This window comes from Tympanuchus pallidicinctus, unplaced genomic scaffold, assembly GCF_026119805.1.
Source record: "Tympanuchus pallidicinctus isolate F22 unplaced genomic scaffold, pur_lepc_1.0 scaffold3, whole genome shotgun sequence".
NCBI lineage: Eukaryota > Metazoa > Chordata > Aves > Galliformes > Phasianidae > Tympanuchus > Tympanuchus pallidicinctus.
Window position 1 is genome coordinate 103,319,371 of NW_026294747.1, and position 23,917 is coordinate 103,343,287.

At 40.4% G+C, this 23,917-nt stretch overlaps 1 protein-coding gene across 20 annotated transcripts in view; it reads left to right on the forward strand.

Moving 5' to 3' along the window:
* Window positions 1–23,917, forward strand: part of ARPP21 (cAMP regulated phosphoprotein 21) — a 185,008-nt gene that overhangs the window by 94,886 nt on the left and 66,205 nt on the right. For 15 of the 20 annotated variants that reach the window (XM_052692829.1, XM_052692831.1, XM_052692843.1 and 12 more), the window contains 5 exons: window positions 400–478; window positions 1,980–2,039; window positions 2,909–3,049; window positions 17,429–17,537; window positions 19,264–19,365. In XM_052692829.1, coding sequence (XP_052548789.1) covers window positions 400–478; window positions 1,980–2,039; window positions 2,909–3,049; window positions 17,429–17,537; window positions 19,264–19,365 — 491 coding nt within the window. The remainder of the gene's footprint in view (window positions 1–399; window positions 479–1,979; window positions 2,040–2,908; window positions 3,050–17,428; window positions 17,538–19,263; window positions 19,366–23,917) is intronic. The other 5 variants (XM_052692842.1, XM_052692844.1, XM_052692840.1 and 2 more) reach the window with 2 other exon arrangements.

Below are 23,917 nucleotides of genomic sequence, written 5' to 3' on the forward strand. Positions count from 1 at the left end.
TCATTTTCTGTGCGTGCGGCATGTATTAAGTGGTACAAAGTGATGAGTAAAACCGTTTTTAAAAGCTTTGGAGTTTAAATGAAGAGTATGGAAATGACTTGCTTGGCATTGATGGTTTGTCACGATTTTCAAATGGCTAATGTTTTCTTTCAGTGTCTGCTTTTGGTGCTGTGTCCTGTAGAACAGTACAATGGAATCATGAACATCCACCCGTGCTTCCAAGATCAAATTTCTCTTTACTTACTTACTTACTTTAACTTGAACTCCAAATGAATGTTTTCTTTCTGAATACATGCTTTCAGGTTGTGGCTGGAAAATGGAACTTGGTTTAAAGTATAACTTAATCATAACTGTTGAAATAAAATAAACGAGTGCAGAGTATTTGTTTTTGTTTTTCAGATTGCAGTCAAGAGTATACAGACTCAACGGGGATAGATTTGCATGAGTTTCTCATTAACACATTAAAGAATAACCCCAGGTAGGTACTTTCTGCATTAGAGTTGAGCCTTTTGAAATTATCCCTGCCAATGTTAGAAATTCCATAAACTGTACATCATGTTCTATTAGTTCTGTAGATGGGTGTGAGGGAAAATGTAAAGGATGGTAGGTTTCTAATGGAACAAAAAGCTGTTAAAACTCATCAATTCCTACTCCCTACTCCTATTCCTACTCATTTGTAACTTAATTTCACTTTCAGTGACATCTGGTCTTTGTTCTTACCTTCTTGCATATAGCATCTATGTGATTTTAGGGGTACTGTAACAATTGCAAGTGAAGGTTTGTATATGAATATAAAGTAGCTTTCTTTTGGTGTTGCTGTAGACAATTAAAATCCTGTGCACAATGCTAAATTCTGTTGGTATTCCTACCATTTAGAGCAGTGAGCCCTTTTCTGTTAAATTTGCCTCTAAAGGCTTAAGAAAGGATTTGTTATGTATTTATACATTGTTTTGTGTGTTAATTTCATTGAATCTGTTAGATAGATGCCATGTAATAGAAAATCTAGAAGTAATGATAGGTTACAGGTTGTGTAACCTTTTCTATAGATCAGGCTGCATGCAGTCAAGAACTGTTGGTAATTAGCTTCATGCCCTGCCCCATGCCATCATGGTGGCAGCTCTTCCTCACCAAGCAGCACAGTGCAGCTCTGGGCACACACCCATCACTCAGCAACAATCAGACACTGGCCCAAGACAATTTCTCTTCCCTCAGTGGGGCCCAGGCAAGCCAAAAGGTTGGTCACTCGTGATGTGGATGGTAAAGTCCATAAGCAGTTTTAACTGTACAAAATGAGAAAGTTTAAAAGAGTTAAGGAGTGATGGACTCTGTCAGGCTTACAAAAATTGTACACATGGGGCTGTGCTTGGAAACTTTTGTCGAAGGGGGAGGAAAAAGGAACACTTGAGAACTTTCAGTTGAAAAACAGAACATTTGGTAAGAAATGCGACAGTGTCTCTTGGGAGTCCCTGTTCATAGCATTGATCTGTACTGTGCTCTTAACCAGATCAGCCTGCACAGTCTTCTCACTTAATGTTCACTGCCTACAGAAAGATGTGTGTCCTAGAGAATGCTGGACATTTATGTGGATGGCATCTCTTTTCACTAACGAGCCTTGGCTAGCTGGAAATGTCATATTCCATCAAAAATGGTGAGAAAGCACCAGGGCTAGCTGCAGCAGTCAGGGCAGTGTTCTGGGCAACACGCTGATACAGCCCCATGTGGCTGGAAGCCCTCTGACTGTGCTTGAATGCAAGGAAGGTCTCTGTCTGTCTTTGTGTCAGGGAAGATGCAGCACTGCCAAGTGGGATCTTCTTCAGATGTGCCTGGGCAAAACACATTTCGTTTTTTATCAGCATGGCTGGCCACACTTGAAAAATTGCCTTACAAATGTTGGCATATTCAGTCTTTGATCTAAAATGGCTATTGGTAGTTGATGCTACAGTTCCTTGCGTGTTTTGTTTTTTTCTTCTTTTTGACAGGGACAGGATGATACTCTTGAAAATGGAACAGGAAATTATTGATTTTATTAGTGACAACAAGTAAGTAGAGCTCTGCACTTGGTTGAGAGGTCGCGTGTGCATGCAGAAACACATCTGAGTGATTGATGCACTCGTATGGACCCCAGCATCCTGAGCCCTTTTGATGGCATGACATAAGATCAGGCTTTTATGTCCTGACACATTGTGTCTGCTTAAAATACAGTGGATGTAAATGAAAACCTTTTGCTTTTCCTCTTGCAATAATTTTTCAATGGCTTCCACTGGCTTTGCTCAGTTGGATCCAAAAATATTGGTCAGGCTTTTAGCATGAAGAATATGACACAGGCATTTCTGAAGAAACATACTCAATCAGATATGCTGTCATGCAGGTTTCCCTGTGTCCTCTGTTATTCTAGCATGCTGGAAAACAAAACACCGAACTTTGGGGGAGGGGAGTTGCGCTGGTTGGTTGTTTTTTTTTTAATAAACTGTTCCTATAGCTTTAAAAAGTAGTCAGAATAGGAGCAGAGGAAGAAATTGCACTCTTGGGAAATAAACACTGTGACAGAAAGAGAGGAAAGAGGAGAATGTGCCAATCTAGATCTCCCCAGCATCGCTCTGTGCCTGTCCTTTAGGAGAAGGGCAGCAATCTGTTGCTGGTGTCTCAGCAAATCTATGCGCTGTAGTGCCTGGTTGACAGCATGAGTTGTGAGCTTTGTAGTGCATGGAAATGTGCTTAATAGAAACTGTAAATAGACTTGCTTACTCTTTTCTGCCTTCTTGTAGTGAGCATCAGTGTGCAAATGCACAAAGGGGAAATTTTCAGACTGTCCACTGAGTTATGAAATGCATTGCTATTGTCGATTGATTGTAGCTCAGAGGAAAATGTAATTATCAGTGGAATTTGTTGTGTGTGTTTTTTTTTCCAGTAATCACTATAAAAAGTTTCCTCAGATGTCTTCATATCAGAGGATGCTGGTACACAGAGTGGCAGCTTACTTTGGGATGGATCACAATGTGGATCAAACTGGGAAATCTGTAATTATCAACAAGACCAGCAATACCAGAATGTAAGTAGAATCTGTTGTGCTTTCCTCGTTCCCTTTCACAAGAGCTGGTTGGTACTATGCGTGACATTTTTGTCAGTAAACATATATTTTTTTAAATAAGGTGTGAATACTGTTTATCAATTTTTAGGGAGGGGGGAGAGGACAGAGTTGTCTCCAGAGACGCTGGCGCTGTCACCTTATTTCAAGGATTAAAGATAAATAAGGAGAAATCAAGCCACCCTGACCTTTGCAAGCATCTTGTCTAGCACATTGGAATGTTGTATTCCCTGACTCCTTAGTGCCACCAGTTCACTACAGAAATGAGTTAATTGCTTTATCTGTCACCTCATACCATACAAGTATACTCCCAAATAACCTAAATGTATTTGGAAGATTGCCTCTTTCCTGGTTCTGGCTCTCTGTGCTTCAGGATTCATTGCCCAACCTGATCATTTAGCATTTGATTTCTCTCCGTGACCTGCCGCCGCTATTCATTCCCTTCTCCTCTTCCTGATTCTAGTTTATTTTATTTTCAGATCTCATAGAAACCACAAATTTCTTATGGGATATAAAGTTCTTCTGCTGGTTGAAAGGCATTGCAAAATTCCTGGCGGGTTAAATGTTTGCTGGCATGTTTTCTGCTCTCCTCTGTGAACCTGTACAAAGCTAGCAAAAGTTCAGTACAAGATTTTTGACTAATTCAGCAAAGATACAATCATGGCCACACCTGTCAGCATTGCTTCTTCTGCCAGTACATGTACATTAGCCATAATGGAAGCAGTGGTCTTTCTCTCTTTACCTATGAACAATATAATAAAGAGGAAGTAATTACTGCCAGGTAATTAAGTTTTGGTATCTGGTATTGGAACATTAATGCCCCATTTGAAAATTGCGTACTTCCTGTATTCAATTAGTAGCACAAATAAAAACCTTTATTTCATTCACATATCCAACAGTTAGGTGATTTACTTAGACTCAGGTGCTGAGAGTACGTGTCAACATACTATAGATACAAGGTAATAGCATTTTACAAATATATTTTATAAATACAGATACGTATTTGTATCATAGAAGGCTCGGGTTTTGGTCTTGCAGAAGCGGGTAGTCTCTCTAGCACAATGGTATTTGTAATTTCTCAGAGCCTTGAGAACCTTCCATGTACGTAGTAAATTTAAGATTAAGGAAAATTTATTATAGATCCTTCTCTTGGGTATCCCCTAAGATATTCAGGCACCTGTAAAATGGCGCTTACACATCGATGTTTTTAAAGGTTTAAATGAACTGTGCTACAGCAGTCTCAGTATGAGAGAATGGCAGTAACTCAGTGAACTTAGCACTCAAACTGCTGACTCTTAGCCTCAGGATCTGATAATACCTGCCCATGTGCAGTGGCTGCATTTGGATATGAATAAAGAAAGCTGGGTATGCAGCAAACCAGTGTTCACTCCTGGACTGTAAATGAGAAGAAAAAATGTATCTTAAATCACATTTGATCATATTTTAATGATTTTTAGGCATTTCTCTGTCTTCACTGCTATCCATTTTCCCTTAATATCTGTCTCCTCTGGAGTTCAAGAAGTACAGATCTCACCAGGTTGCCTTCTCCTGGTGATAACACCACACTGGTATCTGGTAATGCTTTGCCTGTCTGCGTGGCTGCACATCTCATATTGGTAGCACTGGAACAGCACTTCTGGGGCGAACACTGAAGCCCCATTCAACAGTAAAAAATGTTGTCCAGGTGTTTTGGGGTACCTGCAGCTTCTTGCATGTTGAGAAGGCAAGCCTGGTTACTGGCACTAATGGGCAGCTCGTGGGTGGGCTTGTTGTTGCTGTGAGCACAACTTTCCTGTGAGCACCATGTGAACTGCAGACTTCTCCCCCTTCTGTAATGACTTGAAGGTAGATAACTAAATGATATGGAGCTCATATCACATCATGGTTCTTCTAGTATGTTATTTACCATACTTTGATACCGCCTTAAATAAAGCTTTGCAGAGGCTCTTTTTTTCCCATAATTGAAGGAGATAGCATGTTGCTTTTTTTTGTTTGTTTCATGTTCCTGGCTCTGACAGAAAGTAGACGTTATTATCCAGTATTAAAAAGAGTTGATGAATTTTTATTAAACACAGCAAAATGCTCCACATCTGAAAACATCCACTGTGATTTCACGTGTGCTGCGTTTCACTATTCTCAGGAGAAGCAATTTTGTTTAGTTCAGAATCAACACTAAATACTGGGAAGGTGTTGATTCTATTACTTACTGCTTGGAAAATATCCAGAGTACCGGAGAAACTCGAGAGCAGTTAGAAGACTGTTCAGAGTGCTTAATGCTGTTCTATGAGGCTGATTGTACAATACAAGTTCGTGGGGGGTCCCATAGATACTATGAAGGTTTGCCTTCTGTCAATAAATTATCTCCTTATGGTGGTATGACTCCCAAAATAGCTGCATCTTCTCATGAGGCTTGAGTTCTTCAGTTCAGAAAGCATCTGACTCTGCAGAGTCACCATGTGGGCTTGAATATGCATTGTGTAGCTTATGTCTCAGTTGAGCGAGGGCTCATGTCACATCTTGGCTCCCACTCGCAGGTGATGAGTTGTTCCCTGGCTCCAGGCAATGAGATGGATTTGCACTGCTCAGCAGGGGTCCTCCAATCTTGCTGCTCCTGACTGCTCACAGTCAAAAGAGTCAGAAGAATTCATGGCTTTGAGGTGGATGGGCTGCTTGGTAAAATTGGGTGTACAGCACTATGATAGAAGTGCCACAGCATGGAGCAGTCCGTCAAATGGGGGACAGGAATATGAGCGGAATAAATAGAGGCATTTCATTTATTTCATAAATGGCATTCTGTAGGACAGCACACTGCCACTTTTGGAAACCTGAGACACTAAGAAATCAATAGCTACTTTTAGGGAGGTAGACTTTTAGAAGGTGCTCGTTGAGGAGACCACGGCTGGAAGTATGGCTGTGACTTTGTCCAGTCCACCATGTTGTTGTATGGAGAGGGGAAACTGGTGGTAAGAAAGCTTTAGGATTTGATTCTCTCTGGGATTGCAGTCTTTGAGCTTTAGTCAACTCTCAGTGTTAAAGCAGCAGTTATAGCTTAATGACTGCTCTGCAGTCTGAAAACTACTGAAAATGAGGGGCTTAATCTAGTGCTTATTTTGTTATTTATTGAAATATGAACAAGCCATACCATTCATGATGTATTTTTTTACGAAATTAAATTCTAAGACACAGATGACCTAAACTAGCAAAGTGCTTCGTAAAGTTCTTGAGCTCTCATTGTAGAAAAGTGAGTTCTAAAATTACCTTTCACTATGGTTTTTAAAATTCAGACTAAATTTAAAATAATAATAATAATAATAATAAAAAGGGAAGGAATTTCAAAAAAGAAATATCCTTTTTTTTCCAGATCTAATATATTGCAAACTTCTACCTAAAATGAATTGTCAAACTTTTAAAATCTTTTTCTCAGTAGTATACGTGAGAAAAAGTGAGCAGTGAATAAAGGATTACTTGTTATTGTTCTGGTTTTAGATCCAGAGAGCTCTAAATAATACTGAAAATGGGAAGGCTGCTTTATTCATTCTGAAATTGCTGGTGTCAGCATTGCAATGTTTGTTTGTCTGTGATCTGTGTCTGCCAGTCATATACTAAAATGCATAGGGAATTTAACACAGTCAAATATGATGATCTCAACAGAAGTTTGGAATAGAAACAATATATTAGAGTGGACATCCTAAACTGGAGCCAAAAAAAGGGGGATGTGTCGCCTTCTGTTCTGTGTACCTTCACAACTGAAAGAGCTTTAGCTGAAGACTATTCATATAATAATACTTGTCAGTTCAAACAAATTCATTCATTATTTTATGGTGATAGGTGGAAAAATGAAGGGGAAGTACATTTTGAGTGCTTCATAAATGGAGAGGGTTTTCATTCAGCTGAGATCATCTCACATGTGACAGGTGTGTCTGTGCGACAGCCCACACATGCACTCGTGTACATTAGTGTATATGCATGAGTGGCAAGGTTCATCAGAATGGAGAAGGTGGAGTGCTTATGTTATGTAATGGATTTTATTTAGACAATTTCATACATTCTGAGGGTGTAACACACCTATTGTGAACTTTATTCCAACACTCACATCTTTAGTTATGGCTAATTTTTTTCAAGAGCGTCATGCTAATCACTGTACTGATTCTCTTCTTTCCTGCTGTCAGTATGTAAATATTGATATAATACTGGCCCAGTCAGAAGGGATTTTGTTCCTTTGTGATGCCCCTAAAAACTCTGGGCAGTGCTACGATGTTTTTGGTATTGCAGGGGTTTCTTTTAGACTGGACTTGAACTGTATCAGCAGGTCACATACATAAAATATGCACTTTGTATGTCGTACTTAGTCTTGTAGATTATTAGCCTGTGCTATTTCATGTCCTCTGTGTAAGGAGGTTTTGATTCACCTGAATAGAGGTGAAGTTCTCAGATTTTCTTTTGTGTATTTACAAAGTGATCTTTGTGTGGATATCATCTGTGCTAGAAGAGGTGTGCTGTGCTGATTTCACCATTTTATGATTAGAATCCGGACTTCAGTATCAGCAAAATGATATGCACTGAATGATGACTACTTCCACGAGGATTAGTTTCAAAAAGATTTTTTCCTCTAAACTAAGGTGCCAAGAAGACTTTATTGGGATGCCAGACATAATGGCCTTTGGAGCGTGTAGCAAAGTATCCCTTTCCCCTTGAGCGAATAAGGCGTTCGTGGTTGCTTGGTGTAAGTGACTTCAATTTCTATAAGTGCTTGTTTGCTGATGGAAAGGCAGAGTGTATTCCATACACAATTGGTAGCAGCTGGGTTTTGTTCAGGTATATGGCAGTAGTTATGCTGTATACCTGAATGCATATACCTTACTTTTTGCAAGATTCCAGTCAAAGCAATCATCATTTGTGAGAGTCTGAACCACAAACTGGTTTTCTAGTTGCTGGGTGTTTGTTCTGTTTTTCACTTTCCTCTTGTAACAGAGCATTTGTCTGGCAAGCCGTTTGCTGTATGATCTTGCACCTGCACTGAAGCACCTTATGGCATCCTTGCTTGTCACGCATGCAATGGGGTAATCATCTCATGAGAACAGAATCACTTTTGTTAGCCACATGAGACAGGAAAACAGATGAACAGCATTATATTTGCTTTTATTTCCTTTCTGTTGTGGTTTATGTCACTTCAAGGGAGCTTGAAGTCAGCTGTGTTCCTCTGTTTTCTATTGTAGTTCCCTCTTTCCCATGCTCACTACAGCATAGTTCTTTCTCACCTACTATGAATAAGCAGAAGCTGGGGGGGATATCTACACATTCCTTCTGGCATATTGTTGATGTCCAATCAGTGTAGCAGAGTCATGTGTGAACATAGACAGAAATGTAAGGGTGAGCAGTAGCTGCGTGCAACTTAAATGGAAAAGCTATGTCAGTGAGCAGTAACACCATAATTGGCCAAGATACTTTGTTCCAGTTTAAGACAAACATTAAGCAACTAAGAATTCACTAAAAGCATTGATTAAAGCAATAAAAACCCACAGTCATAGTTAGGGAGTATATGTAGCTACATAGTTGTGTATGTAGATTTAAAGTAACGAATGATAATAATTTTCTTGGATTTTTATTTCTTGGACACATTCATTTTTAAAATAATGACTGAATTTAGAATGTATTGAGAAATTTAAGGGAATAGGAACAGTGTTCAGGATGGAAAAGCTTGGTGTCCCAGCAGTCACTGTTGTGATGCTCAGCTTTTATCCTTTCCCTTACTGCTGACCTTACCCACTGCAGGGGAAGGCTTTCACATCCCAAAATAAGCAAGGAACTTGCCAAGAAACTCTTGGGAAGAACATTAAGAGGGATTAGACATCTCACATTGAGATTTGGGAAACATCCACCTCCAGCAGAGTCCTGTGCATGATACCAACTGATTGGCATTTTAGCAATATGTTAATGTTATGCTACAGCCATTTGTTTCAGTCATAAAGGACATTCCCCTCTGAATGCCTTTTCTGGGGTTGAGTGTTCATCATTTCAGTACTTGGTGCTGAATCTCTTTTCTGGAAGAAACCTCTGGAAGAGATTCAGGTTATTTTATCCCAGTGTTACTAATTTTTGAAAATTGTTCATTTTCTTTAGATTAACAATACTTGAATTAGGACAACCTTTTTTTTTGTTTTCCTTCTCAATACGTGTTCTCTCTTTTTAGTTTCATGCCTGTTTTATATGCAAGACAGAAAAAAAGATAGTTGGTATGTGTAGAGCTGAGCTGAATATGACTCTTAAATACTGTCTTCGTTCATACTTCGATCATTGCTTGCCATATACTTGCAAGCTATGGGAATGTCTTGCTCTGTAAATGAGATGTTAGGGTAAATGAACCAGTTCTAATAGCTCCAGTATTAAATTTTCATCCAATGTAATTTATCAATACTAAATTATTTGTAATTAAGGTGGACATGTAATTTACAGCTGTTGTATAGTGTAATGAAATATTAGTTAAGCATTAATTAGAGGAAATGTAGTATTTTTTCTAGGTTTTTAATCCTTGCAGTCCCACTCCTTAGCAGATTTGACAAATGCATGTTGTGGTCACCTGGGCTGTGCTGGGGAAATTGAAGGTTGCCAAGAATGCTATAGAATAGCAGGAGACAGTTGAGTTGAGGGAAGCTTGTGCATATCTTATCACCGTTAACCAGTGTCTCTGTGTGATCATCCAGCCTGTAGCAGGAAAATGCCTGTTAATCAAGCTACTGTTAGGCTCTTTATATTTTTGAATCATTGCAGGCAGGTCTGGAAACCTGAAATGGCATCTGTGATTTACTCAGTTAATTCCTTCTGTAGTGGCTGAAATAGCATTTTAAAATTTGGGCTGTAGTTTGCAGAAATGAGGCACTGATTAGTGAGCAAGGGAATTTTTGAGATTTTGAGTCAAAATTATTCTCAGTAATTGCCTTTTACCATTCTGTTGCCTGCCTCTTGTTAAATGTAGGAAATATGACGTGATCACTGAAAATGGAGAAAATGTAATGACTTTTGAGGTTTTTTTTTCTTGAATAGCCAAGTCAGTTGCTTCTGCTCCCTGCTCCAAGCTGAATCTGACAAGTTATTAAAAACCATCACTTCTTGGCGGTGATCATTCGTGGAATGGCTTCTGGTCCATGGCTGTTCCTGCTGGAGTTGCAGAAAACACTCATGACCTGGAGTGGAAGTAAAACACAAGAATTTGTGATGCAGCAGAGCACTGCTTTGTACACATGGTGTATTTGAAGAGGACTAGTGGTTTCTTCATTAGGACTAGTAGTTTCTCAATTAGCTTTTGGGGAACCACCTTGCTGCCTTCACTGGAAGCCTTCAAATCTTAGCCTTGCTTTCCTTTTGTTGTTCTCTTCCTTGTTGATTTTTGAACTTCTGAGATGTGAAAATGTAATTTTGAATGGATCTCTGCAGTTATGCAACACTAATTTTCCTCTACTTATGGAGCGCCTAGTCTTTATAACAAAATATTAATGAATTCCATGGTAAGCAATGTCACTACTCAGGTGTCTTTATTATCTGGAAATAAATTGTTGCTTTGCAAAATCTAGTGAAGTCTAGATACAAATCCTGCTATCAAAAACTGAATCCAAGCCAGGGGATTGGCAGCAGGAGGAGCAAATTCCTGAGCCATAAAAGTAATCCTAGTTTGATTACAGGAGGACAGTGAAGTATCTCAGTGCTCTTCAAATGGTCCCTGACTGAGAGAGAAGGCAGAAGCTTTTCTGGGTAGCAGAAAAGCTGGTATTTCAGAGTACCCTTGGCTTACTGGTTTCTCCCATGCTTTCAGAGCAGTTTTTGAGTATTCTGGCCCCAGAATACCAGGCCAAATATTGAAGACTGTGTTCAGGTGAACTCTCAAGGGAGTACTGTGGTTTTGCATCTGTAAATGAAAACAGAATTGCTATCTGGAATTAAGCTTTAGGAATGCTTGTCAGGGCCATGAGCTGTGCTATGGGAAGGTTAGATCAGATTTTTTTAAACTGTGCAGTCTGAAATTCTGCAGGATCTGGCCCCTTCCTTGGTCCCCTCACAGAACAACTTGTCACAGAAGAGATTCATAGCGTATTATCTTTGTCCATCCTGCAGCCTCCAGGTTAACCATCATTTTCATAGCGGGAAGCACTACTGGTGCCAAACGCACAGGGATCATCCTGCTAGGGTCCCAAAGCAGAACATTTTGAAGAGATGAGGGGTTTTGGTTTTTCACAAGTGGCAGCCTGCCTGCCTGCTCTGCAGAGTGTGGGTTGGTGACAGAATCAACCTCACGCTGTGAGCAACAAGGAAAAGTCATAACTTCCATGCTGTATTACCAGCTCTGTTCCTTTCAGTCCTGTCAGATTTATCTGAAGGCCGATCATCTCCATGAGAGAGGGAGAATGCCTATCAGAATCACTTGTGACATTTAATATCCTTGTTGTTCAGTCATAAATAGAGAACATGATTAGATTGCAGATGCTGTTCTGAAAAATGCTAAGAATGTACTGTCTTTACCCAGGAAAAATGTAACGTTTGGTATTTGAGGTTTTTTTCCTGCTCTTTGGAGAAGGCAGCACCTTTTACCAACTGCCTTGTACAGGGTAGATTTTTTTTTATGGCTTTCAGTGTGCTTTTGTCATCGTAACAGAAGTTCTTAGTGAGTCATTCTATAAAAGCAGCAATCTGTTAATGAGGCATCAACCTCCAAAAGCCTGAAATGCCATCTTGAGTGATTTTAAGTGTTAAGTTATGATAATAGAAGTGCACTGTGCTTTAACAATTATCTGTATTTAAATTCCTACTCTGACTTTTAAAAACTGTTAGAGCATCCATCAACCCTGAAAAATACTCTGTCCTTATTCTCAAAACTGTTGTTCTGAGGGAATATAATCAAAGAATTTTAAGCTCTAGGGCTGTAATTCTGCCTTACATCATTTTGCTGGTGCCTTTTGACAGTGCTAGCATTTGCTTCCAACTTTTGTAAATTCTCAAACTCACAGAACGTATCACCATGCCTTCAAGATCAAAGAAGTCATTTTTTTCTTACTGCAGATAATAGAGTTTTGGCCCAAAAAGTAATGCTTATGTAGTTTTATTGTGGCTATAATGCAGAGCACTAGGAGAGCCTCCAGCATAAAACCAAAAAAGCACAGCAGGCAGATGTAGTAGATATTCACAAACTAGCAAAGCAAGAAAGGATGCCATACTGTGCAACAGCATGCCTGCAGAATAGAGGCCAACGTGATGTCGGACCGAGCAGTTGGTTTAATTAAAGACAAGTGCAAATAACAAGAAAATGCAGTTAAGCCATCGGAACACCTTCATAACAGCGCCCTAAATCTTCATAACTTCTCCTTATGCAGTCGGCAGAGACACTTCTCGCCCGCGCTCACCATCCCATTGCTCTCCTGATGGTGTGCTTATGGAAGAACACAGAGCCACTTACTTGTGTTTGCCAGATGATGATCCTGCGGGTACCCAGGGGGTTCTTTGCCCCTTTTCAGCCCCATTACTTTACCTATCTGCCCTTCTGCATTGCCATTCAGGAGATGAGTATTAATGCCCTGTTCCCATTTAGCACATTCAGTGAACATCACATTGCAAATGCAAAGCTGGTGGATTTTTTTCCTTCCGGCTTGTGCACACCACAGCGATCTCCACTTTTGAACTCACTTTCCTATGCTGCATTCCTTATACAGCTGCCTCGCTCGTAACCTGGGAGGTTTTTTACAGATGAGGTGCACTACATGGCTTGCTAGATTTTTTCCTTTATCAGGCACTGTGCTGGTAAACTGCCTTTTCCACACGTGGGGAAGTTGTTGTTCCTTTTGAAGGCATCTTGTGCTGCACAGGCCTGCGTGCCATAGTGCTGTCAGAAACGTATGCCATGTAATAAAGATTTATGTGCTGTGTAATTCAGCCCTGACAATCCCACGCTGCCTCTGTGCTCTGCTAATGCAGTGACTGCGTCTTAGAAGAGCAGCATACAAAGCTCATGCTTGTCTCTTTTCATTTGTCCTTTTGGTGTGTGCTATCTCTGTTTCCCGTGTCTTAGCCAGTTAGTTCAGAGCTAAATAGCTTACTTTAAATGAGTGTAGATTATTTTGCCCCCACTGTTTCATTTCTTATCTCCCATATAAATACAGATTTATGAAAGTGCATTAAAATGTTTCTAAACGTGAGACAGCCAAAAGCCCTATGACTTCCTTACTCATCAGGATACATGGGCTGTTACCACTCTGCAAAATGTTTTTAGAGTCTGTAGTTTGATTCAAAGCTGAATACCTGCTTAGGACACTTAGATAGTGGTTTTGGGTTGGTTTGGTTTTTTTTTACATTGCTACTTACAATGGTTGACTTGGAATGAAAAGCATTAAATGAGCACATAATGGGAATTCTCCTTAAATATTCCATTTAAGGAGTATGCCTGGGGGACAAACTCTGTTCTCTGTCATACTGAGATAAACTGAGAGGAACTCTGCTAAAGTGAATGGAAGAATGGAACTAGTTCACAATAAAATCGCCATAATGACAACAGAAAAATCTTATAATGGATGCTGCTATCAAAATCTAAACTTGTTTTTAAAACTTTGACACACAGAAAAGTTTACCTAATTATACCAGCTTTCCTCTTTCCAAAATGCAAGCTTAGTTGTAGGGAAAATTTGTTGTCCAGAAAAATCTATTTGGTTGGATTCTTGCTTAAATAGGGTCTGTTTTGCAGTTGTGTTTTAAGGGACTATAAAATGCTAACAGGAAATGTTCATCTGTTTGAGGATGCATAGAGCAGTGTTTTACTCTGAGAACTGGTTTGTCTTAAAAGGCAAAACTGTCATGTAATTTTGTAGCAAACTGTATAAAAACTTCACTGGAAAGAAGGAATATACTGCTTTTTGCTCTGGAACACACTGCCAGAAAGACAAGTATTTAATTGGTACTCATAGCTCACAACTTGTAGGAAATGCTAAACGAGTTCATATGTAATTTGTGGTTTTGTGAAGTTGTGCTTTGGAGAACAGATGGTTTACTTACACCAGTATTGTTGACTGAGAAATATTTGGGTGATCAAAAGGGTTATATCAAAGAAAAACAACTTTTTTTTTCTTCTGTGCAGGTTTTTGTTGGTTTTTTTTTTTCCTCTCCTATGTGTTGGTTTCTGTGCCTTTAAGGCATTCAGATTTTCTCAGTATGCTCCCCAAATCACAAAATCCCATTTATTTAAAGGGAATTGGTATTCCCTCCTTAGGCTCTTTTGGAGCAGTGGAATTTGAGATTCTCAGGTGATCCCCAGGTATGGGAACTAAATGAAATATGGACTGTCAGGCATGTGGGCAGCAATCTTTGTAAGCATATATTTGCAAATCTGTATTCTTGCTCGCTTCTGTTAGCATGTAAATACACAGGTACACTGTATCTATTGGGATTAGCCTCTCAAAATGATAAATAATGTAGGTTGTGCGTTTTTGTGTTTGTTTTTTTTTTTTAGCATTTTGTTGTTTTTATTTTTGGTATTGTTTTGTTTTCTTTATGTGTCTGGAAGACAGTTGCAATATTCAGGGTCTTCAGTGTCTTCTTGAAAAGGTTATGCCAGTCCCATTTTTTACCACTTTGAATTAAACCAAGGTGTGGTTGGGGTTTCAAGGTGTCTGTTAAGGTGGCAGTAGTGAGTGAGTTCCAGATTCGATGTTGTTTTGTGGAAATGAAAGCATCCCATGCTTCGGATTAAGACCTTAATTTAGATCAACGCTCCAAATAAGCTTGATAAATTCACTCCCTTACATGGATGAACACAATACAGAGCATTGTGCAAACTCTTCACTATCAGTGCTAAAAAAGCATAGGAGAAAAGTGAATGTGGTTTCTTACCAATTATGGCTTGCATGAGATGAATTCTCAGTGTTGCAGTAACTATACATGTTATTAATATATTGACAGTATGCTGCATCTTACACAAAATCACATATTTTTTCTCGCATTTTCCATCCGTTGGCTCACCTTCAAATTCATAAAGTACTGCAGCAGATTTCACCAGGTGAAATACTATGTCTCTACTCACGTAGTAGACTCCCATAGCCTTGCTGTGCTCCATCATATTCTGCACAAACAAATGTCCTTTCACAGCTGAGGATCAATCACATACTGGGCTTGTAGATTAATTTTATTAACTGGCACCAGCAGCTCATTAGTTCTGGCTTGTGGCTTGATCTCATGCTTCTCCTTCCAGTCGTCTTCTGACAGGTGGAAACATTTTAAAAACACTAAAGGAAGTGAAAATTGGATTTTTAAAAATAGAAGTAATGTATCAACTATTAAAAGCATGTTGTTTATTCAACTGTGTTAGTGGTCAGAGATGTTTAGTTGCTTTTGTTCTTAACCTTTTTTTTTTTTTTTACTAACTTTTGGTAACTTCAAATCTTTATGTTTTAAAGTCAGAAATATTTACTGTGTGCACTGCATAGTTTGTTAGATCCTTAACAGATCGCTCATAGCTATAAATTTTACAGTGATAGTGCATCTAGAGAGGTTTAGTTTGTATTCTAAGCCACAAAACGAGAAAAACAGCATTTTTCAGTTGGTGATTTCAAAGCAGAGTATCTGCAGGTGCTCATCCTCTGTTCTGAGTGTATAGATACAGTGCTTATTCATGAGAACAAAGGCAGAACAAGCCACCTAGCAGTCCATTAATTGGATTTTGTAGCATTTCTGGTAAGACAAACCACCTCTGCCTTTAGCAACCCGTGGTGTCATGGAACTGTTATAAAAAGCCAAGCTCCTTTGGGTCAACGAAGAGACTTGGTTGGCTGTGCTGATGGTTGGACTTGGTGTTCCCAAAGGTCTTTCCCAACCTAAATGATTCCGTGACTCTCAGGGCATCTGCAGAGTCTGTTGACTTCTGCATTGTGGGCCCAATATCTGCAAGTGCCAACACCTCCAGCTGATGGGCAGAATGCTGTAACACTCAAAGTCTGTGAAAATCTGGCCATTGTGTTTTGTTGCTTTGTCATCAAAATGCAAATTGTGCCCAAAAGTGGGAATTTGTGGAATTGATACAGAAAGTGAGGCAGGAGAGCTGCTGTATCTTAATTCTAAATTTTCAACAGTTCATTATAAATGTTTCCTACGCACCTGATGGTGAATTGCAGTGGACTGTAATTATGGCATGAATATGTGCTGTCTTTTGATTAGAAATACGCTGCTAATTAGTTAAATACAAATCTGAGTGATACAACAACAAAATGGTGGCTGATCTCACCCAAGATTTAATTTTCCACACTGGAATAAAGCAAAGCTGAGACTTTCATTTCAGAGTTTGCAGAGAGCTTTCAGACGTTACTTATGAAGTCACTGAATTCTCTCAGCTCCACCTTTGCCTTCTTCTGTCGGTGGCAGTTTTGTGCCTGGTTTGTGGAGGTCTGTTCAGTAGGCACAAGCATCTCCTCAGGGTGCCACTGCTGGAAGCAGTCTGTGCTCCTTCAGCTTTTCAAAACCAGCTTGTGATTTATCAGTGGTTGATAGCATATGAATTCCAGCTCTTCATGTCTCCAGACCGTCGGTCACCCTGCTGAAATCAGTGGGACACAACATGTTATTATGGGTTGGGGTCCAGGAGTTGGCACATCCTGGAGTTGTTGTCAGCTACAAGGGATGGCAGTGGCCAGCTCAGTAACACAAGATGTTTCTTGCTGTTTGCTTTTTGTACAAGGTGTGAACGTGGGGAACATGGAACAGCTCCTCTTGGCTTAGGAACCTAAAAATGTGAAGCTTCTAATTTGTACAGTTTGGCTCTTAAAAAATAAATGTCTGGATGGGTTCAGTGAACTAATTGATACTCTGTGACTCTTGTGGAATATTTTCCTCACTTAACGGTGATGAGATAATTACTTGTTTAGCAAAATACCATCAGTCCCTCCGGTTATGGTTTTATTTGTTAGGAATAAGAAGCTCTTGCTTTTGCTCTTAAGATTTCGATCAGTTTTGCATTATTTGCAAAGGTGGTTCGGTGCCACAAAGCTGCCGCGTTGCTGGAGATCCCTGCTACTGAAGGAGCCAAATTAACATGCAGCATGTTAATTTGTTTTGCTGTCCTTCGGTCGCAGAGAGGAGAGAGAAATATTTCGCTGAATTCTCGCTCCTCACTACATAACAACAACAAAAGCTGTTTATGGCAATAACAGTTAGCAGCAGGGCTGGCCCCAGGCTGCTATAGGACGCATCTCACGATGAGTACCAATGTTGACTGGTTTTGCACTGAATGCCTCTGTGAAAACAAAGAGCACTGAGAAAATAAAGATCGAACTAAAGCCGAAAGAAAGATTTTTTTATTGCTATGTTTTACTTTGCTGGCAGACCAGAGCAAAGGTTTTCTGAACATTTAAAAGATGAAAAAGGTGAAGAATCCCAGAAGCGATTTATCTTGAAGCGAGATAACTCTAGTATTGATAAAGAAGACAATCAGGTTGGTTCTCGGCTCGAGAGTGGCTGAAATTTTGTTCTGTTCTTTTCTTTTGTTTTGGAGGCGGGCTGACTGATGTTATTGTTGTTCTTTTGTTGTTGCTCTCCTCTCCCCCCCGCTGCTCCTTGCCCCGCAGCAGCTCCGAGCCCTGCGCGGCCGCTTGCGCCGTGGCAGCGTGTGGGTCTGCATGGGCGGTTTGCTTGGCAGGACGTGCTGCATGCCCACGGGGGGAACGCCGAGGCTCGGGCTGCGTGGGAAGGCCGTGCTGGTCGCATTTCTCCATGTGTCGCCTAACGATGGCAGCTGTTCCGCTCCCTACAGCTTGCTCCTTCAGTTGTACCCATCCATTCGGAGCTGGATTTCAGTACGGACCGATGATAAACTGGTGTAGCCCAAAAAGGAGAAAACAAACAAACAAACAAACAAAAAAGCCCCAAACAAACATGCAATGGTGAGGCCAGGTTGATTTTTAAACTATCCTGAAATAAGTTTTGACCAAAAATGAATCAGTCCCATCTATTAGCTCCCTCCCCCCCGCCCCTGCCCTCACCGTGTGTTACTGTCTGTGTGACTGACCTGCTTGTTGTGCATGCTCCGCAGCACCAGAGTCCCCGTGTTGCTCATCCCATAACGCAGCATTGCTGGAGGTGAGCGATGTGTAGGGAGCATCAGGGGAGCACGTGGCTTTGTGCTGCCTTTACTCAGTGTTGTGCTGTTCCGGTCTCGTGCAAGCTGTGTATGTGGAACATATTAATAACAACAACAACAAAAAAAAGAAAAAAAAAGAAAAGCAAAAAAGGTTCCGATACAAATTGCTATTTTGAGAAAGTTCTCCCAGGTAAGAAGACTGTGTGTGTTTTCTTTGCTCAGGTTGTGTTTGTTGGAGGTACCTGCTCTAGTGAGTCTCTCATTGCCACTCTCCTTCATGTTTTCAGTAAAGGACTGATTTTTCCTTTCTTTTTTGTTTCCCTTGTCTCCACATCGTATCCGGCAGCCTTGCAGTTAGGCTGCATCTCAGTTGGCTTAGATGTCAGCTCTCAGGCATTTTCAGGGTGCGGTGAACATGGGGTTCAGCTGAAGGAACACAGCATGACCAATCATAGAGTGCTGAGTGGATGGAGGAGAGCAGTGCCCGTAATGTAACCACAAACGAAGAGCTTCTTGCTGGGCGCCCTCCTCTCTTCCCTCCCTCCCCAGGCCACAGTCGCTTCCTGCACTCTGGTTTATTGCTAGGCAAAAAGGGCCACGCTTTTCCCAGTGAAAATGAAATTAGGGGGTTCCTTATGTCATGGAAATAGTTAAAATTCTTGTACAAAGCGCTTGGGACTTCTCCTTAGTAAGCGAGCTTTTGGTGGGCTTCTTTTAGAGCTCACAACTTAGGTCTTACTGCCTGGTTTCCCTCCTTTCTTCCTTGATCTCATAGGTGCTGCCTGCCCTCCCATCTCGTGGCCGCTAGGATAGCTGAGAGATGGTCAGAAGCAAAGGCTTGGGGTGACAACAGGTGGATTTAGGGCTGTGGGTTGCAGGCATCGGGCAGGAGGCCTCCTCTCAGCCCTGGGCTCCATGGGCAGCATCTGCCTGGGAGCCCTCGGGTGCCCTAGGAGTGAAAGCTATCATTTTCATGGTTCGTTTGTTTGAGTGAACATTGATTATTCTCAGCTGACAGTTTCTTAATGGCAGTTTTTAACAGCTCAACTTATATAACCCTCCTGGTTTTTTTTCTGCTCAGCAAAACAGAATTCTTCCATTTAGAGATGACAGACGAAGTAAATCAATTGAAGAGAGAGAAGAGGAGTATCAGAGAGTGAGGGAGAGAATATTTGCACAAGATGTGAGTAGTTGTTTTCCTTGCCTCTTTAGTGCCATACCTTTCCCGGTAGCCAGCCAGCACTGCCCCTGCAATGTGAATGCTGGATTTGCACCATGAGCTGGAGGTGGCAGGGACAGGCTCTGAGAGAAGCTTCAGGTGCTGAGGTTGCTTTCTGGAGGAGGAGGAGACACTGAGAGTTGCAGGGATACGGGCAGAAGAAAGAGGAAGCCCAGCATGTTGTCTGAGAAGTGCTTATCCTGTTTCTTTGAATGTTCATGTTTGTGTGGTCGAGGTTTTCTTCTTCTTTCTCTTTTTCCAACCAAAGAGCAGTGATTTAAATGGACACTCTCAATGATCTCAAATAGCCGTATTATTTCATATACCTCAAGCCAAATCACACTTTTTTTCAAGTAGCATTCAGCAGAGCCACCTGATGGTTATGTGCTTTGGACCACTGCTGTACAACTGAGACACTGAGGACAAAGAAAAGTCAGTGGTAAATGTGGAGCTGCACAGGTTTTCTGAAAAGGCTGATTATTTCTGCCATCAGAAGGAGTCCTGCTGGTGACTGTAGCACGAATAGAATAAAATGAAATAGGTCTTGCAAAAAAAAAAAAAAAAAAGAAAAAAAAACTTGAAAAAAAAAACTTTTTAAAAAGCTTAACTAACAAAGCTACGTTTCTAGGGGAAAACATTTAAATTTGGCACATCTATGAACTCTACTTTATGTTCCTTGAAAAAAGAAAATTACAATTTGCTGTCCTACTGTAATGAAGGGATCCTAAAAGGAGAGAGGGGAAAAAAAGGAAGTGGGGGTAGTTACCATTTTGTTTTATCTCACATCTCTGTGGGAGCTCTGCCACTTAGAGGAAGATGGGAACAAAACCAATTAAAACGCACTGAATCATATTTGGCAGTGTCCTTTTAAATTAAAACTGTTCCTGTGTTGCAGTACTTACGCTGTTGTCTAAGATAACCTTTTATTTTGCTCTGGTTTTGGAGTTCCACACATCCAAGTTACTTTTTGTTTTAGGAGAATATGTTCTATGGTGTTAAGGTATGTGTTGTCTCATTTGTGATGAGTAAGTTTTGCTCGTTAATAAGTAGTTTGCCACATCTGAATGTTTTTAGCCTGGCTTTTTCCTTCTAGACTAGAGAAAGTTGCAGAAAAGCAGAAGCCCTTCAGTTTATGTTATGCTTTCAGCACGTGGGTCTGATGTGCATACTGTCACGGTATGTACAGTAGAGTTAGTGAGTCATTCATGAGCTTCTTTTTGCAACCTGTCTTCTGTATGAAAGATTCTGTCTCTGGTGTATTACAAAGGAACTTGTGCAAAACCAAAAAATCTTTGGGTTCTGAAGCAGACTGCGAATGAGGCAAAAGGTTGTTAAAAAAGCAGCAGTTAGAAATGCCAGGCTGGGAAGCAGATGGCTCGAGAGGTGTGCTGGAACTTGCTCCCCAATGTGCTGGTGTTCTTATTTTTAGACCGTTGAGCTTTGAGGGCAAGTGGTGAGCTTTGAGTTGCTCACAGTTGGAGGATGTTGTGGTCTGTTGGGTTAGCAAGGTCCAAGCAACGGTCTGGTTGTGGCAGGCGTCCTATATGGATGTAGAGTGAGCATGTTTCCAGATAGCAACGTAGATCTCTCCCTCTCTCTCTCATATCCACTCATTTGGTCTCTCTCTCTGCTGTTGTAGGTGCTAGTGAGCCAGCAATATGCCATGTTGCACTGAATTTCAGCAAGTTGTACTGATAGTATTAACAGGAATTTGTTTCTTAGCTGAGCTTTTTTGAGTGGAGCACTCCTCATAGTGAGGCACTGTGAGGTTGTGGTGGTGGACAGTGTTACGTTCTGGTTCATTTTAGGAAGGAGAAGTGTGGTTTCCTGTCGTAGGTAACCACTTGCTGCATGTAGGACTTTTTAGTTTAAAGAACTCTGCAATCATTTGTAAATCCATTTTCCCCAAGTTTCTGAGGTAGGTACCTAAGCACGTAAGCCTTGTCATCTTGCAAATTACAGATGTAGAAAGACAGAGAAGAATTAATCATGGTATGAAGAATTAATCATGTGGTATTTTTATTACCTGTATGCTATTTACACTCCTGTAGTCAAGCCTTTATCCATGCCTTGCTTGTGAACCTTAGAAAATGGTTTATGGATATTTCACTCTAATTTGAGCATGCATGAAGAGGACTTGCATGAGAAGTCTCCATAGGGCAGCAGTGAAGGTGCAGCCGTTCCTTGTTGCACCTAGCATCACTGAAAATATGCCTCAAGAATCCCAAACTCTGTGGGAAGTAGATCAACCCAACTATCAGAATTCAGAGCAAAATTTAGGAGAAAAAGGGAATCTGGTGACAGAGGCAGAGAGTCCTGCGCATGTGTCAAGTATGTGAAAAATACCTTAACCTGCTCCCCCCATGTTGAGCAACAGAAAGCTTCCTTGCCCTTCCTTTGATTTTTGCAGCACTCCAGTGCACCAAATATCTTCATTTTCCAAGTTTAAAATAAATACGTTCATGAATAATGCTATCATTATGATAGTGCTCATGATGATTAGTCTGATATTAGTCAGTCTAAATTATACTCCCTGTCAAATTTTCCATCTGCTGTGTTGGCTATCATAAATTTTGATAAGGAAAGCTGGAGGTTCTAATGACTCCTGTCATGTAGAGTCATAGCAGGTGGCAGGGACTGAGAGAAGCATGTTAATGACGTAACTTAATAAAAGGGTGGGTAAAGAGTGAGTGTATTAGATCAGTTCACTGCAGTAGGAACTGCTAAGCACGTACCTCCTAAACTTCTAGGTTGCTGTAGCACTGAGCCAGCACTGCATGAGCTCTGTTACGCTCAAGGTTATTTTTCAGTTGTAAGGCCTGCAACTTTTCTATCATAAACTCATTTTTACTGTAAACCCAGCTTTACAACAGCTTGCCATTTTTATGACCAAGTGCACATAGGACCTGGAGTATTCAGGTCTTAAAAAGAAGTTTCTCATCTAGGCTGCTTCAGTTGCTTTTGTTGCATTGAAGAGTAATTCCCTGAGGAAAATAATAATTACTAAGATCTTAAAGGAAAGAAAGGTGTATGTTACTCTTTCAATACACATCAATATGAATTATAGATTTAACTCAGAATCCTGAATGTATATGTAAATGGCGCAGTAAGTTTGGCTTTTAAGCATGTAGAAAATTGATTCTAGAGACAAGCAATTAAATTACTTAGGGGAAATTTCATTTTTTGAGGTTAATGCAATGTATAACCTCATGAGCCAGAATCACGTAAGAACCATTCACTGTTCATCAACGTATTCTCTAGTAATTATTGTGTATTCACTGAAAAATGTAGATGCTTTATTAGTTACACAAATGCTGGAATTGTCCGTGTTGCACAGGGTACTTAATAAAGGAAATACATCACAGTTTTTATTTTTGGCTGTTAATTGTTACGGCTGTTTTTGACTAAGCAATATATTTTGAAGGACCAGATCCTTCAGGTAAAATAATGATTCCTCTGATTAAGAAAGTGTGGAGGATCTTCACTGCTCCCTGATTCAGGAGTCACTGAAGGAATGTTTGAAAAGCTGGCTTTATCCTTGTCTTATCTTGTAAAAAGAGTGGGAAGAAAAGGTTTTAAAATGGACAAAACCAAGAAATGCCTTCTGTTGGCTAGCATAAACCCACAGGTATCAAGACTGCAGTATGGCTGTACAGAGCCCCCCTTTTTTTGCTGCAGATCAAGCAATTAGCATTAGTTGTAAGCCTGAGATGTATCAAATCTCATTAACTCACATGCAGATGATTGCCTGATGGTATCCACTGCAGGATATTGCTGCATGTTAATTGTTATCTATGCAGGCTAATGTAATTGAAAACAAGAACAGCAACCCCCAGTATACCTTGTGCTTGACAGAGCTGAAGCACGTCTTCCAGTTGAGACTTAAAAAGGTTCTGGGAAATTATGGAATGAAAGACTAGTTTCATAAGTGACTGTTAGTCATAAAGAGAACCTTAATGGAAATCTTGCGTGCAGAAGTCCCTGAGGAGGTGAATTTGTAGGTGATCTTGCATAACCTTTTTTCCTTTAGTAGATTTGTTGTCAGTGTCTTTGTTTGGTGTAAAAGAGCCAAGAGTTTTAAAAACCTTTTTTTCACAACATCTGTGAATATACTTAAGGCTCAACTGAAAGTACTAGGAAAGCTTATTGATGCTGTAGATCAGGAAGGTGAGTCATGGCCTTGTAGTAGCTGAACTGCTATCCAGAACTGCTTAGCCATCAGATTTTTTAACAGTAAGAGTAACATCATGAAGAAAGTGCCTGTCTTTTCAGCCTATGCCCATATTGAGAAATAAAGAAAAGATGCCGCCTCGTGGTGGAGGTGGTACAAACCTACAGAGGGATTTCAGCAGACTTCAAAGTTGTTAGACTGTGCTCAAGCCCACGCAGCCCCCAACTGTTGATGAAAGCTTGTGAATAAGGAACATATAATGGGAGCAGATGAAGTGTTGTAGCTGTGCAAAGGATCCCAGTGGAATAGTTCGCATCTCTTCTTAGCCTGGGATGGAGCCCTAGG